Raw genomic sequence first — 11513 nt, forward strand, 5'->3', positions numbered from 1 at the left:
CGAGGAATTAAGTCATTCTACTCATGAATTACTTTTTATTTGTCCTATTTTTTTTTTTTGAGATCTTAGTTTACAGGATATTAATTCTCCTACTTATTAGATTGGCGCAAGTGATGATATTTAATACACCATACTCCCTTGTGGAGAAGGATGAAGTTTTGTTTACATTGGAAATCAGAATCTCTGATGCGTTTTCTTTTTCTTTTTTCCTTTTGTGATTTCCCTATGATTTCAGTTATTTACATTCATGTTGCCTCTGCCTATGATGGCATTAAATATACTTTGAGTATTTCACTATGAAACTAACTTAACTCTGAGGCTGGAGGTTATATTCCTTTCCCCCCTCCATTCTGCTTTGTCCATTTCTTTTTTAGGTTTCCCCTTTGTATGAAAATGTGATTTATGTTTTCTAGTCATTTTGTTATTGTTTGTAACAAATTAGCTTAGTGTTTCAATGTTACTGTTGTTGATTTGCAAGTGATGATAAAACAGACAGGGACATCAGAACCTCCATTATATGGGGAAAATGTGATGACTTAGTCTAATGGGAATCTCTCTGATGCAAATTCAAGCCAACTTAAAATACCTTTTTCCCATTATTTTTTCTGCTTCTATTTCATTAAGTCTTTTCTTTTGGTGTATGCAAATGATGATAAAACAGACAGGGACATCAGAACCTACAAGGGTATGATGATTTGTCGATGGGAATCTCTCTGATGCACTATACCATTTTGTTTTCAAATGTGATTTTTGCAGCTTAACCTTTTTTTATCAAATAATATAATCCTGGAATTGATGTTCCTAAAACTCCAATTTTTATGATTTTTGCCTGTGATGATTACTAAATGACTTGTGATTTGTGATCATGTCAATGAATCATCGCATCTGAGGCCAAGTAAATGTTTTATTTTGGGTTTTGATGTTGAAATTTTTATTGTGCTCTTTCCCTTTCTATTTTGACCTTTTTCCCTAGTTTGCCAGTGATGCATTCATATTTGCATGTATTATCAGAAACAAGGATGATGATCTGCAAAATTGTCACTACCTCTGAGGCAAACTATCTATCTCCCATCGATATTTTTTTTTTGTTGCTTAAAATGACGAGGGAAGTTTTTGACTTGGGGTGTGTTTTGTTTGCTGAGTTTGTCCCACAAAAACTTCTTTACAAAATGATATCCTTATTATCGGATATTCTCTATTTGTGGGATTTTGTTGGGGAGAAATTAAAAAATAGCCAGATTTACAATTGGTTGTTTAAAAATAGTTCACTTTCAAAAGTAATTGAAATTTAGCCACTTTTTATGTAAAGATAAATTTGAGCAAAAACAGTGCTCCAAACTCGATATGATTTAAGCAATTTAAACTGTCAATAAGGTTACAATTATTTCAAGTAAATCATACTTTTGGGTCCTAGACTACCCGGACTTAAACATAATAGTAGCTACGCACGGACTCTCGTCACCTCATGCGTACATAGCCCCCACAAATAGAAGCACATATCCAATTAATTCACTTATGTGGACAATTTCCTCTTACAAGGTTAGAAAGAGACTTACCTCGCTCCGAAGTTCCAAAACCAGCTCCCAAGCCCTTCTGACCACTCAACCTGATTTCTAACGCTCCAAAACTAGTCAATAATTATGCAAACCTATAAATATATACTCAAATAATCATAACAATTCAATTTATATCAATTCCCAACTCCGCTTGAAAATTTGACAAAATCGCCATCGGGCCCACGTACCCGGATTTCGAAATTTTTCAAAGATAAAGTTTACTCATAACCACACGGGCTCAAATATATAATTTACTCTCAGTTTCATTCCCAAATTCATGGTAAAAATCCAAAATATATAAATTTTTAGGTCTGCTACTAAAAACCCACAATTTCTCCTAATTTCATAATTGAATCCATAATAAAACCATGTATTTAACTTACAAGAGGTGGAACTAACTTACCTCAAGCTTGATGATGAAATCCTCCGTCTTCAAAGGCTCCAAATCGCGCAACCAAAGTGAAAATATGAGGGAAATGAGCCAAAACTTGATTTTTTTAAAATACACTGTCAGCCCCCGATTCTCGCACCTGTGGGTCACTTGACCGCTTCTGCGGTTTCACAGGTGCGGCACCAATTCCCCTTCTGCGGGAAAGTCTCCAGTTGCCCTAGTCCGTTTTTGCGCTGCCTAGACCGCATCTACGATCGCACCTGCAGCCTCAGCCTCTTCACTCCCAACCGATTCTACGGTTCACCTCCTCACTTTTGCGGGGTAGTTTATGCGATGAAGCTTCCGCAGAAGTGGTTACACCAGCAACCAGAACCCCATTCAGCTCCTCCTTCAAATCCAAATCGATCCGTTCGCCACCTGAAATAAACATCGCTAAAGCGTAGAAAAATTGAACTTTACCAATCGTCTTGTGGATTATATAAAGTCGAAAAATTATTTTGTGGTTGCTCATTCGCCGTTGGTGACAAGTTTAAATCAAGGCAAGCTCTTTTATCAGCAACCTGTCCGGTAAAAACTGCTCCAGAATAACCACCCGATGACTGAGGGGTATCCCTATTATGCACGCCCTCATTATTGGGAACGTCTTCCAGCTTGACGAGCATTTCCAACAATTTTATTACAATAAATTTCCTGAATTCATCCGGAATTCGCAAAAAATCTCTAAGAGTTTCATCATCTTCGATGTTAAACTCAGAGTAATAAGCGAACCCCTGCGGAGTCACTGAATACGGAAATCTACCGGTTAATTTAAGGTTAATCGAACGCTTCCTCTGACTCATGTGTTTTACGTAACAATGATACCAATTTATCATACTTCATTGTAAGCGGCAATTTAACATGACACCATACTGTCCGAAAATTTGGCTATTTTTACATTATGCTGTGTATGTTTGGGTCCAAATGACAGCCTGCCTAATGATGCCTGCTCTATGAAAGCTTCTTGTTGCATAATTTATCTGAAGTTATGTATTGAAGAAGGGTATATTATGTTGCTGTTAAATCATTCATTGTCGATGATTAGCTTTTGAATACAGGAATGAAATTTTTATGTATATTAGTAGGATGGATTTATGCTTTGTAATATTTTCACCTCAAATAAATCGTATGTTAAAACAAAGAGTTAATTTGTATGTTAAATTCATTTCGTATATTGACTACTAAAGTGAAGTCAGTTTCAAACGCGAATAAAGGCTAAAGGATTCTATCCAATTATCCATATTTTTCAACCAACTAATATTCGGTTAGTTACACATTTACCCAAATACATAAATGTATAACTTTTACTATAACGATTTATACTTGGTAATTCTTCTTAATATAATAAAAAAATTTAATAGTTTGTCAGCCATCCTACAAGTGCTTCAAAAAAGTTGATTTAAATTTGAAAAGAGATTTTTATATTCCTATATACTATATTAAACTATATTATCTTTCCTATTCAAGTTTTTCTATAATTACATTTTATATATCCAATTATCATTTATGTATATTTTAAGGGAATTAATGATAATAATTAGTATCATAAAATTACTTTAACATATTTTCCATCCCCCACGTTTCTCTCTCCACGTCTCATCCCGTATCTTGTACCCATTCGCAATTCTACCATTGAGAATTCTCTATTTCTCTATCTCTTAATATAAGTTTAGTAATGTAAAATAAAGGAAAAGAGAGCAGTAATATTACTATTGACAGCCATTAAAAAGTTTTGAAGCTTTAAATTCGAATTTGGATTTTCAAAAATCATTATTTGTTTGGATTGAGTGTTGTTGCAAACAATTGAGAATATGGTTTGCAGTTTATATCTCAATTTTGAGAGGTTTTGGTGAAGATTAGACTTGATTTTTGGCTTAATTTCAGATTAAAATTCGATGAAGAATAAGAAGATATGCATACATTATATTTACGAAATTGTAGAAAAATTTTATTTTGTTGTTTATATATTTTTCTTTTATTTATTTGACTATTGTATGAAAGTTGAACAACGTTATATTAAAATTATATTTAAATTGTATGATATTAAAGTTGTATATAACTGAGTAGAAATAATATATAAAAATTGTAGATGTTTTAGCTCATTGGTTAATTTGGGTTGAGTCCAAGTTAACCTATTATTTTTTATAGTTCATTCTGACCTATTAAGCACTCTAAATACAACCCATGAAATTCATCCAAAACAAAGGCATCTCAAGCCAACTCATCTAGAACTTTACTTAGTTGCCCCAATTTTATTTTATTTCTTATTTTTTCCCTCTCCCCTTCCTGCGCAAACCCTCTAAAAAAAAATTTATTATTTTTTTTATTTTTAATTTTCCTGCACCACCCTACCACCGCAAACACTCTCAAAATTTTTTTCTTCAATTTTCTATTTTTTTGTTTTTCTGCACCTACCCCCACCCCCGGTGCAAACCCTCCCAAAATTTTATTTTTTATTTTTTATTTTTTGTATTTTCAATTTTTTTTCTACACCACTCTACATCCCGCAGGGCGCAAACCCCCTAAAAAAATTACTTTTTTTATAATTTAATTTTTTTTTTGCACCACACACGCACTCTAACCCTCAACTCGCAAAATATTTTTCAACTTACACATTTTAAGGTAACATATTTGTTAATGCAAGATGAGCATGGTTCTAAAATATGGGTTAAATTGGGCAAGTTGGGTTATAACTCATTGTTTAGCCAATCTTAGCCCAACTACACTTTGGATTGGGTTGGACAATGATTCATTTATTAACATAACCTATCTTAAGCTGTCCAAACTCAGCCAACCTGTCCATTTACCACCCCTATTTCCAACCCACCATTCAATGGGACTGGGATTTTGAACAATACAAAAATAGTACCGTATATAATATCGACCCAAAATAGCAGTGCGTGTGGGGAAGACAGTAAAATGAGGGGAAATGGTGAAACAAGTAATGAGTAATTGACATGTCAGTACCACGTACCCATCCCTATCCACATTCAAAATCTAGGAGACGTGATATCCCCACATTAAATAGTAAATGGGGCCATCCTCGTCAGCTCCACGGGGTACCCAGCTAAGGGGAACTCTTTTCTGTGGGTAATGTCGTGTGTTCCATTTGTTTCCATAAACAACTGCGCTATTACCAGTACCTTGACACCATGGGAAGCTCCATTTTATTTTCTTGACAATCCATTATTAATACTAGTATTTTATATTTGGCCCATGTTGCCCACTCTCCTTCTCTATTCTTGAATTAGTCAGAGATCTAAAATTAATGAAAATTTAAATTAAAAAAAAAATAGAGGTAGAGTTCTCTCCTTTAATTTATCAAAATTAATTGTGTCTTTGGAAAGAAATGGCAGCCCGGTGTATTCCGCGTTCATGCGGTATCTAGGAAAGGGCCGCACCTCAAAAAAAATATAATATATACAGTCTACCCTGATGCAAGGATCAACGGCTGATTCTATGACTCGAACCCCTAACCTATAGGTCACACAAAAATAATTTTACCGTTGCTCCAAGGGTTTCCTTCTGATCTTTTATGAATGGAAATCAACTCAACGTTCACATGAAGTTCCACTCCATAAATCCTCAAAAGGAAAAAGCATGTCTAATTTCATTCATAATGTTAAGATTGATGGCAGGGCTGAACTTCCAAGAAGAATAACTGAGGAGAAGATGTACAGAAAAGGTGAAAGAATTGAATTTTTCTAATTGTGCACGCTGTAGGGTTATGTCACGGGTCATTTGTTTCACCTCAAATGTATAGGAACACACAATGACAATTTGCAAAGCAAGCATTATTCTTCACAAAATATATTAAAAAAAGTGACATTAATTAAGGGGAAAAGAAAAGCTAGCAAAAGTTATGGAGAACTACATGTTTGAAAATGAGATGAAGAGCGAAAAAGCTGCCTTTAGTAAAATTGTTTACAAAAGATTGAAAAGGACATTGAGAAAAGGTTATGGAGAACTCGTGTTGGTTTTTAAGTCTTCCAACCAAAATATTGATTCCATGTCCACAAATAGCAACAAGTCCTTAAGGCCATAAAATTAAGTTAAAAACTAAAATTAAACCTAGCTAATGATTTGGAGAAAACTAAATTCTTAGGGTCGTTCGGTACGCGGGATAAGGTGAAATAAGATTGGATAAAGTGTGGTACTAAATTTATACTATGTTTGGTTGATGGTATAAATCTATCTCAGTATAAAATTATATCGTCAATCAAACATGGTATAAACTTAGTCCCGAACATAATCCTGGATATCCCATCTTACCCCATCAAATTTGGTATTATTTTATCCCACCTCCCAGGTGGAATAAATTAGTCTAGGGATTATATATAATCCCAGAACTATAATCCTGGGATAATTTAGTCCGCGTACCAAACGACTCTTTAGATCAATATGGGTAGTGGTGGATAGATAGAATCCCTTCAAGAGGTTTGAGGTTCGAACTCTGGATATGAAAAAAAAAGGAATTAATCAAAATACCCGCGAACCCAACTGCTTAAACTAAAAATAGTCAGTGAAGGTATAATATATGAATAATTTGTATATTATGTGTATAATTATGTATAATCAATGTTATAGACTATGTATACGGTTAGAAAAAGTAAACAATTAATATGATGAAAAAAATCCTATTAGAGAGAGCTTCCCCTTAAATGGGCCTTATACGGCGCAACTTCGAATATAGTCGGACTTCAATGCGGGTAACTAAACACCATGTAAGTAAAACCCAACCAAAAAATTAAATTAAATTCTTAGGGTTGGAATCTTGTCGGCGGACGCACATGGTTTTTAGACTTTGTAAAACTTTGAAAGAGCTACAAATTTGTCTTCTTAAAGCTTTCAAACATGGAATCAACGTCGGCAAATTTTGGCTAACAATTACTCTTATTTTGACACTTGGCTGTCAACTAATTTATGTTGAACGCTATCCTGGACTGGCGTTGAGGATATTTGAATTCAAACTTTATACAATAAAATTTCATCAATAGCCTTTTCTATTTCTTTTGAGATACTTTGGTAGTAGGCAATTGATTCTAAATTCTTGTAATAATGTCAAGGTGGATGTCAAGCTACAAGTTTTGAAATTGGTTAAAAGATTTAATAGGAAATTGCTTGAATCACCTGTTAATGAGAGGATGGAATAAATTAACTACGTATCAAATAGCTAAACACATAATACTAATTATTCCTTCGTCGAGGGAAAGTACATTAATTTGATTAAGTTGGAGAAGAGGAGAAAGTAATTTTAACACTAGCATTCTATAAAGGATAATGGATAAGATAAAATGGTAATCGAAAAGATAAGCATAATGTATTTCATTTGCTTAACAAGATAACTATGTCTGATCCAATGACAGATTGACCAAATATGCAGGGCTTATCCAAAAAAACAACCAGCCCTGCTTATGGAAAACCCCAATTAATAATATTTACATTCTCAAAGCAAATTTGCTCTAAATAAATTTCTTGCAATCTTCTATTCAGATCTCCATTTTAGGCCATCAACAACTCGTTGCTTTCTTTCAGCCCCAGATTTTTATCAAAATTGCTGGATAGATCCACCCCTGATAGCACAAAATTTTCCAATCCATCCTTTATTGAATAATCCAAGGATTGATTTCTTGATAATTGACCAATTGAGGCTAAAGCTAACAGCTCGGATTCATCGAGTCCTTTTGCTGGACCAAGACTACACCTATCAGTCCCATACTTCCCTAATGCATCTTTGAATTTCTTGATCTGCATAATTACAAATTTGCCATAAGAAACTAGGATTCCTATATTTTTTAAAGGTGAGAAACTAAAATTCCAAAAAATCTATGTTGCTCAAACTACTCGAAAATGTTGGTCAGGGCATGTCGGATCCTCAAAAAATAGTATATTTCGGAGGATCCAACATGATTGCGATAATATTTTGGAAAGTTCGCGCAACATAGCAAAAAATAACAGTAGTTTTGAGTAACTTACTGTTGCATTAGTACAGCTGAAGCTACAAAGTTTGCCTTCTGCACCCCTATAAAATCTAAAGAAGGGTAAAACATGAATTCTAAGAGTATGACACATGGCTTTGAGTTCTTCATAGTTTACTTTGAGAAAAATTGCATCTGGGTTTGAATCAGCCAGTTGACATATCTACAAACATTGAGGGAAAAAAGGTGAGATTTTTATGACAAACAAATGGAGAGAAAATTAAAAGTCATTTTAGGTAAATTGAACAGATATATTTGCTACAATACCTTAGGATGTAAAGTCCTGCAACCACCACAACCAGGGGAATAAAAGTCAATAATGACCAATTTGTCCCCAGCATTTAACAATGAATCAACAAGCTCTTTTGCTGAATGGATTTCTACCATGTTGGGTTTTAGGGTTTTTTCCCACCATCTTTGAGCTTTGCTTATACATATTGATGCTTGTGCCTAATAGTCAAAAAACACAAAAAGATTCAATCTTTGAACCCAAAAAAGGCCAAATCAAAACATAAAAGAGAAAGTTACTAAATAAAGTTTTACGTACATTAATGGAGATGGGTTTTGGAGCTTTAGCATTCCAATGGTTCGAACCAATCTGATTCGATACAGCCAAAGATTTGCCCAGAAATTCTTTGGGTGTTAAAGCTGTAATTTTTAGAGCCCCAACCGAAGAGCGAACAGAAAAGCCTTTGTTTGTGTTGTTGAAAAAGCAATCGCAGGAACCAGTAACAGAAAATCCAGTTTTCAACGAACAAGCCATTTTTTCTCTCCTAAAAATCTGAGGATTAGTCAAGAATTTAGCATCCAACAACAAATTCCCACAAAACCCACCTACCCTTTTGGATCAAGAATCAATTTCTTCTAATAAAACAAGAATGCAATAACAAAGCAGTAAATTTTTTCAATAAGAAAAGAAAGGATATGATGCAAAAAGATGTGTTCTTTTGGACCAGTATATGTTTTGGTGGTTGAGAGGTAAATAAGGGCCAAAATAGATTGTGGCTTTGTGTTTCTCTCTGAAAACTTATAAAAAGAGACGAATAAATTGAAGAAGAAAAGAATGGTGGAGAAAGAATTATTAAAGGTCAAAAAGTGAAAAGGAAAAGAAAAAGGATTAGGTGGGGTCAATGAGTCAGATATAAACTGTGGGCTTTATCCATAAACAAATTTTTCCTTTTCCTTTTCACTTTCTTTTTCCTTAATAATAGATTAACAACTCCTAAATTTCAGATTTTGGATAAAGTAATTGATAATGCAGACTATGTGTCGGATCTGATTTGGGATGAGGAGAGGATTAAGGCTTTGTTTATTGACGTGCTTGCGTGTATTTGCGTTGGCATTTTCTTTTTTGTTTATTTGTCATGTTTTAAAATTTGAATTAATTGGATTTAATGGGCGTTTAGACATAAGAGTTATGAAATTTTGGAAAAATTTAAAAAAGAAAATTTAAGTGTAAATAATATTTGAAAATTAGATTTGTATTTGGAAATAACTATAATTTGAAGTTGTTTTTTAATTTTTACGAGTAAGTTGAAGTGAAAATTTTAAAAAATAATTTTTTGGAGTTTTATAATTTTCAAAAATTCAATTTCAGGTGAAATTTGAATTTTTTATGATCAAATATTATTTCAAAAAAATGAAAAGATTTTTTAAAAATGTGAATAATTTGTTATAGCCAAATGGGCCCTTAGATGGGTGTTTTTTGGTGGAAAAAATCCAAAAGATGGGCATCTGGAGCTTCGGTGGAGCAGCTGATTAATTGCTATATTATCGGTTTAGGATTTTTGGCAGTAAGTCACTGCATTTTCACCGCGTAGCTGACTGTGTCCTTCTACCAGTTCGGCATATTTTGGATAAAGACCCCACCAAATCACTATTTACAAGGACATTATATGCCGACAATATCATATGTGGATGCACATTATTGAAAAAAATATGCCACATCTTTATATACGTTACTCATACGCATTATCACAATAAAAAGGATTAAAATACACATATTGTATACGGAAAATATATTTGGACAAATCAAGAATGACCTAAATATCCAGAATGGGGTATAATGGTAACTTCGCACGGCTTTTGAGGGCATAATGGATATTTGTGCATTTTCGTTTTCCATATATACCCTTTTTTTCAACAATTATCTCACTAATTTAATTGTCTTACCTTCCCAAGATGTATGCTTCATCATTTTCAATAAAGCACATAAACATATATTATACTAATTAAACGAAATACACTAAAATATATATATATATATATATATATATATATATATATATATATATATACATACTATATCAATTAATCGAAATACACTAAAATATACAGATAATATATTAGAGGAAATTCGTATAAAAATTAAACTGCTGGTATTTATGATTAAAGTAGTCACTTTCTAACCCTAAACACTTAATATATTTGGCCAAACCTAAAAAGCTTTTCCAGCCCCCATTTTTCTATCTTTGTTTTCTCCTTCTTCATCTCTTATATTTCTTAAGGTTAGATAAATGAGTGGATCACGGGAAGAGGAATAATGCTTCGAAAGTTTATGTAGTGTTTCGTGGTAAGAGGCCTGGATTGTACAACTCTTGGCATCGATGTACTCCTATGGTTACTGGTGTCAAGGGCAGCATCTTCAAAGCCTTCAAAACGTATGATGAAGCCATAGCAACTTTTAATGAGTTTAGAAATGGATATCAAGCTGATAATATATCGACATCGAAGGTGTATGTGGTATTTCATGGTAAAAAAGCCAGGATTATACAACTCTTGGTGTGAGTGTGCTCTTATAGTTATAGGTTTCAAAGAAAGCATCTTCAAGTCTTACCAATCTTATGATGAAGCAGTAGCAGCATTCAATGAATTCCAAAAAGAAAATGTTTACAGTGAAGAACAATCTTCAAGTTCGTGTGTTGATGAAAGTGATGTTGGAGCAAGTGCTATGTCATTTGTGTTGTTAGCTTGAATGTTTGTAGGGATGAAGATTTCAAAAAATTGTTCAGTTTTATTGTTGATAAGAGTATTTTGTTCAACTTTTGATTATTGTTTAGTTTGGTTATTATCAGTTTGATTGTTTAGTTTGATATGTTACTGGTTGCCGCATTCAATCTCTGTATAATAGAGTATTTAGGATGCCAAAGCCTTTGTCTTTTATACTCCATATTGGAATGAAATAAAATATGTCTCTTGAATTCATAAAAACTGAATGTTTTAATTTGTCTATATTGTTGGAACCTTTGTAAGTGCCAAAGTGTTATCATTTTGAACTTGTTTTAATCCGTACTACATTGATTCATAAGCACTCAACTATCTTCAAGTACTCATCAACTATCTTCATAAGTTCAATATGTGCTATATTTTGCATCTTGAAGTACTAAACTATCTTCATATTTATTGACAATACATTTTTCTATTGTTCAATGTTGGTGTCATAAGTTGTATATGCTATATTAATTTGAAGACAATAGGACTGTTTTGTTAACTTGAATCAAACGATCATTATGCCTCATTGTTTTTTGAAGGGTTTTCTATACCCTTATTTTG

At 33.2% G+C, this 11513-nt stretch overlaps 1 protein-coding gene and 4 non-coding genes across 5 annotated transcripts; 4 read left to right on the forward strand and 1 right to left on the reverse strand.

Moving 5' to 3' along the window:
* The first annotated feature begins 253 nt into the window (after window positions 1-253).
* LOC138888849 (small nucleolar RNA Z267) lies at window positions 254-325 on the forward strand. Its single transcript, XR_011406428.1, has one exon. It is a non-coding gene; the product is annotated as a small nucleolar RNA Z267 (small nucleolar RNA).
* A 145-nt stretch (window positions 326-470) lies between these two features.
* Window positions 471-566, forward strand: LOC138888850 (small nucleolar RNA R44/J54/Z268 family). The gene has a single exon (XR_011406429.1). It is a non-coding gene; the product is annotated as a small nucleolar RNA R44/J54/Z268 family (small nucleolar RNA).
* Window positions 567-639: 73 nt separating this feature from the next.
* LOC138888851 (small nucleolar RNA R44/J54/Z268 family) lies at window positions 640-723 on the forward strand. The gene has a single exon (XR_011406430.1). It is a non-coding gene; the product is annotated as a small nucleolar RNA R44/J54/Z268 family (small nucleolar RNA).
* Window positions 724-975: 252 nt separating this feature from the next.
* Window positions 976-1055, forward strand: LOC138888874 (small nucleolar RNA snoR122). The gene has a single exon (XR_011406443.1). It is a non-coding gene; the product is annotated as a small nucleolar RNA snoR122 (small nucleolar RNA).
* Window positions 1056-7281: 6226 nt separating this feature from the next.
* On the reverse strand, window positions 7282-8981 carry LOC104216661 (thioredoxin-like 1-2, chloroplastic). Its single transcript, XM_009766773.2, has 4 exons — window positions 8509-8981; window positions 8229-8411; window positions 7960-8124; window positions 7282-7731 (listed from the first exon to the last, which is right to left on the reverse strand). The coding sequence occupies exons 1-4, from the start codon at window positions 8722-8724 to the stop codon at window positions 7486-7488; spliced, it is 810 nt and encodes a 269-aa protein (XP_009765075.1). The 5' UTR covers window positions 8725-8981; the 3' UTR covers window positions 7282-7485.
* Window positions 8982-11513: the final 2532 nt, after the last annotated feature.

The sequence above is a fragment of the Nicotiana sylvestris genome, chromosome 3 (assembly GCF_000393655.2).
Source record: "Nicotiana sylvestris chromosome 3, ASM39365v2, whole genome shotgun sequence".
Taxonomy (NCBI): domain Eukaryota; kingdom Viridiplantae; phylum Streptophyta; class Magnoliopsida; order Solanales; family Solanaceae; genus Nicotiana; species Nicotiana sylvestris.

What these genes read in the sequence shown, in the direction of transcription:
- LOC104216661 (XM_009766773.2), bottom strand. Translation starts at nt 8,724, where the DNA reads ATGGCTTGTTCGTTGAAAACTGGATTTTCTGTTACTGGTTCCTGCGAT. An exon ending in CAAAACCCATCTCCATTAAT is followed by an intron (nt 8,412 to 8,508) that starts GTACGTAAAACT and finishes TTTGACTATTAG; the next exon opens with GCACAAGCATCAATATGTAT. An exon ending in TCAGCTGTACTAATGCAACA is followed by an intron (nt 7,732 to 7,959) that starts GTAAGTTACTCA and finishes GTAATTATGCAG; the next exon opens with ATCAAGAAATTCAAAGATGC.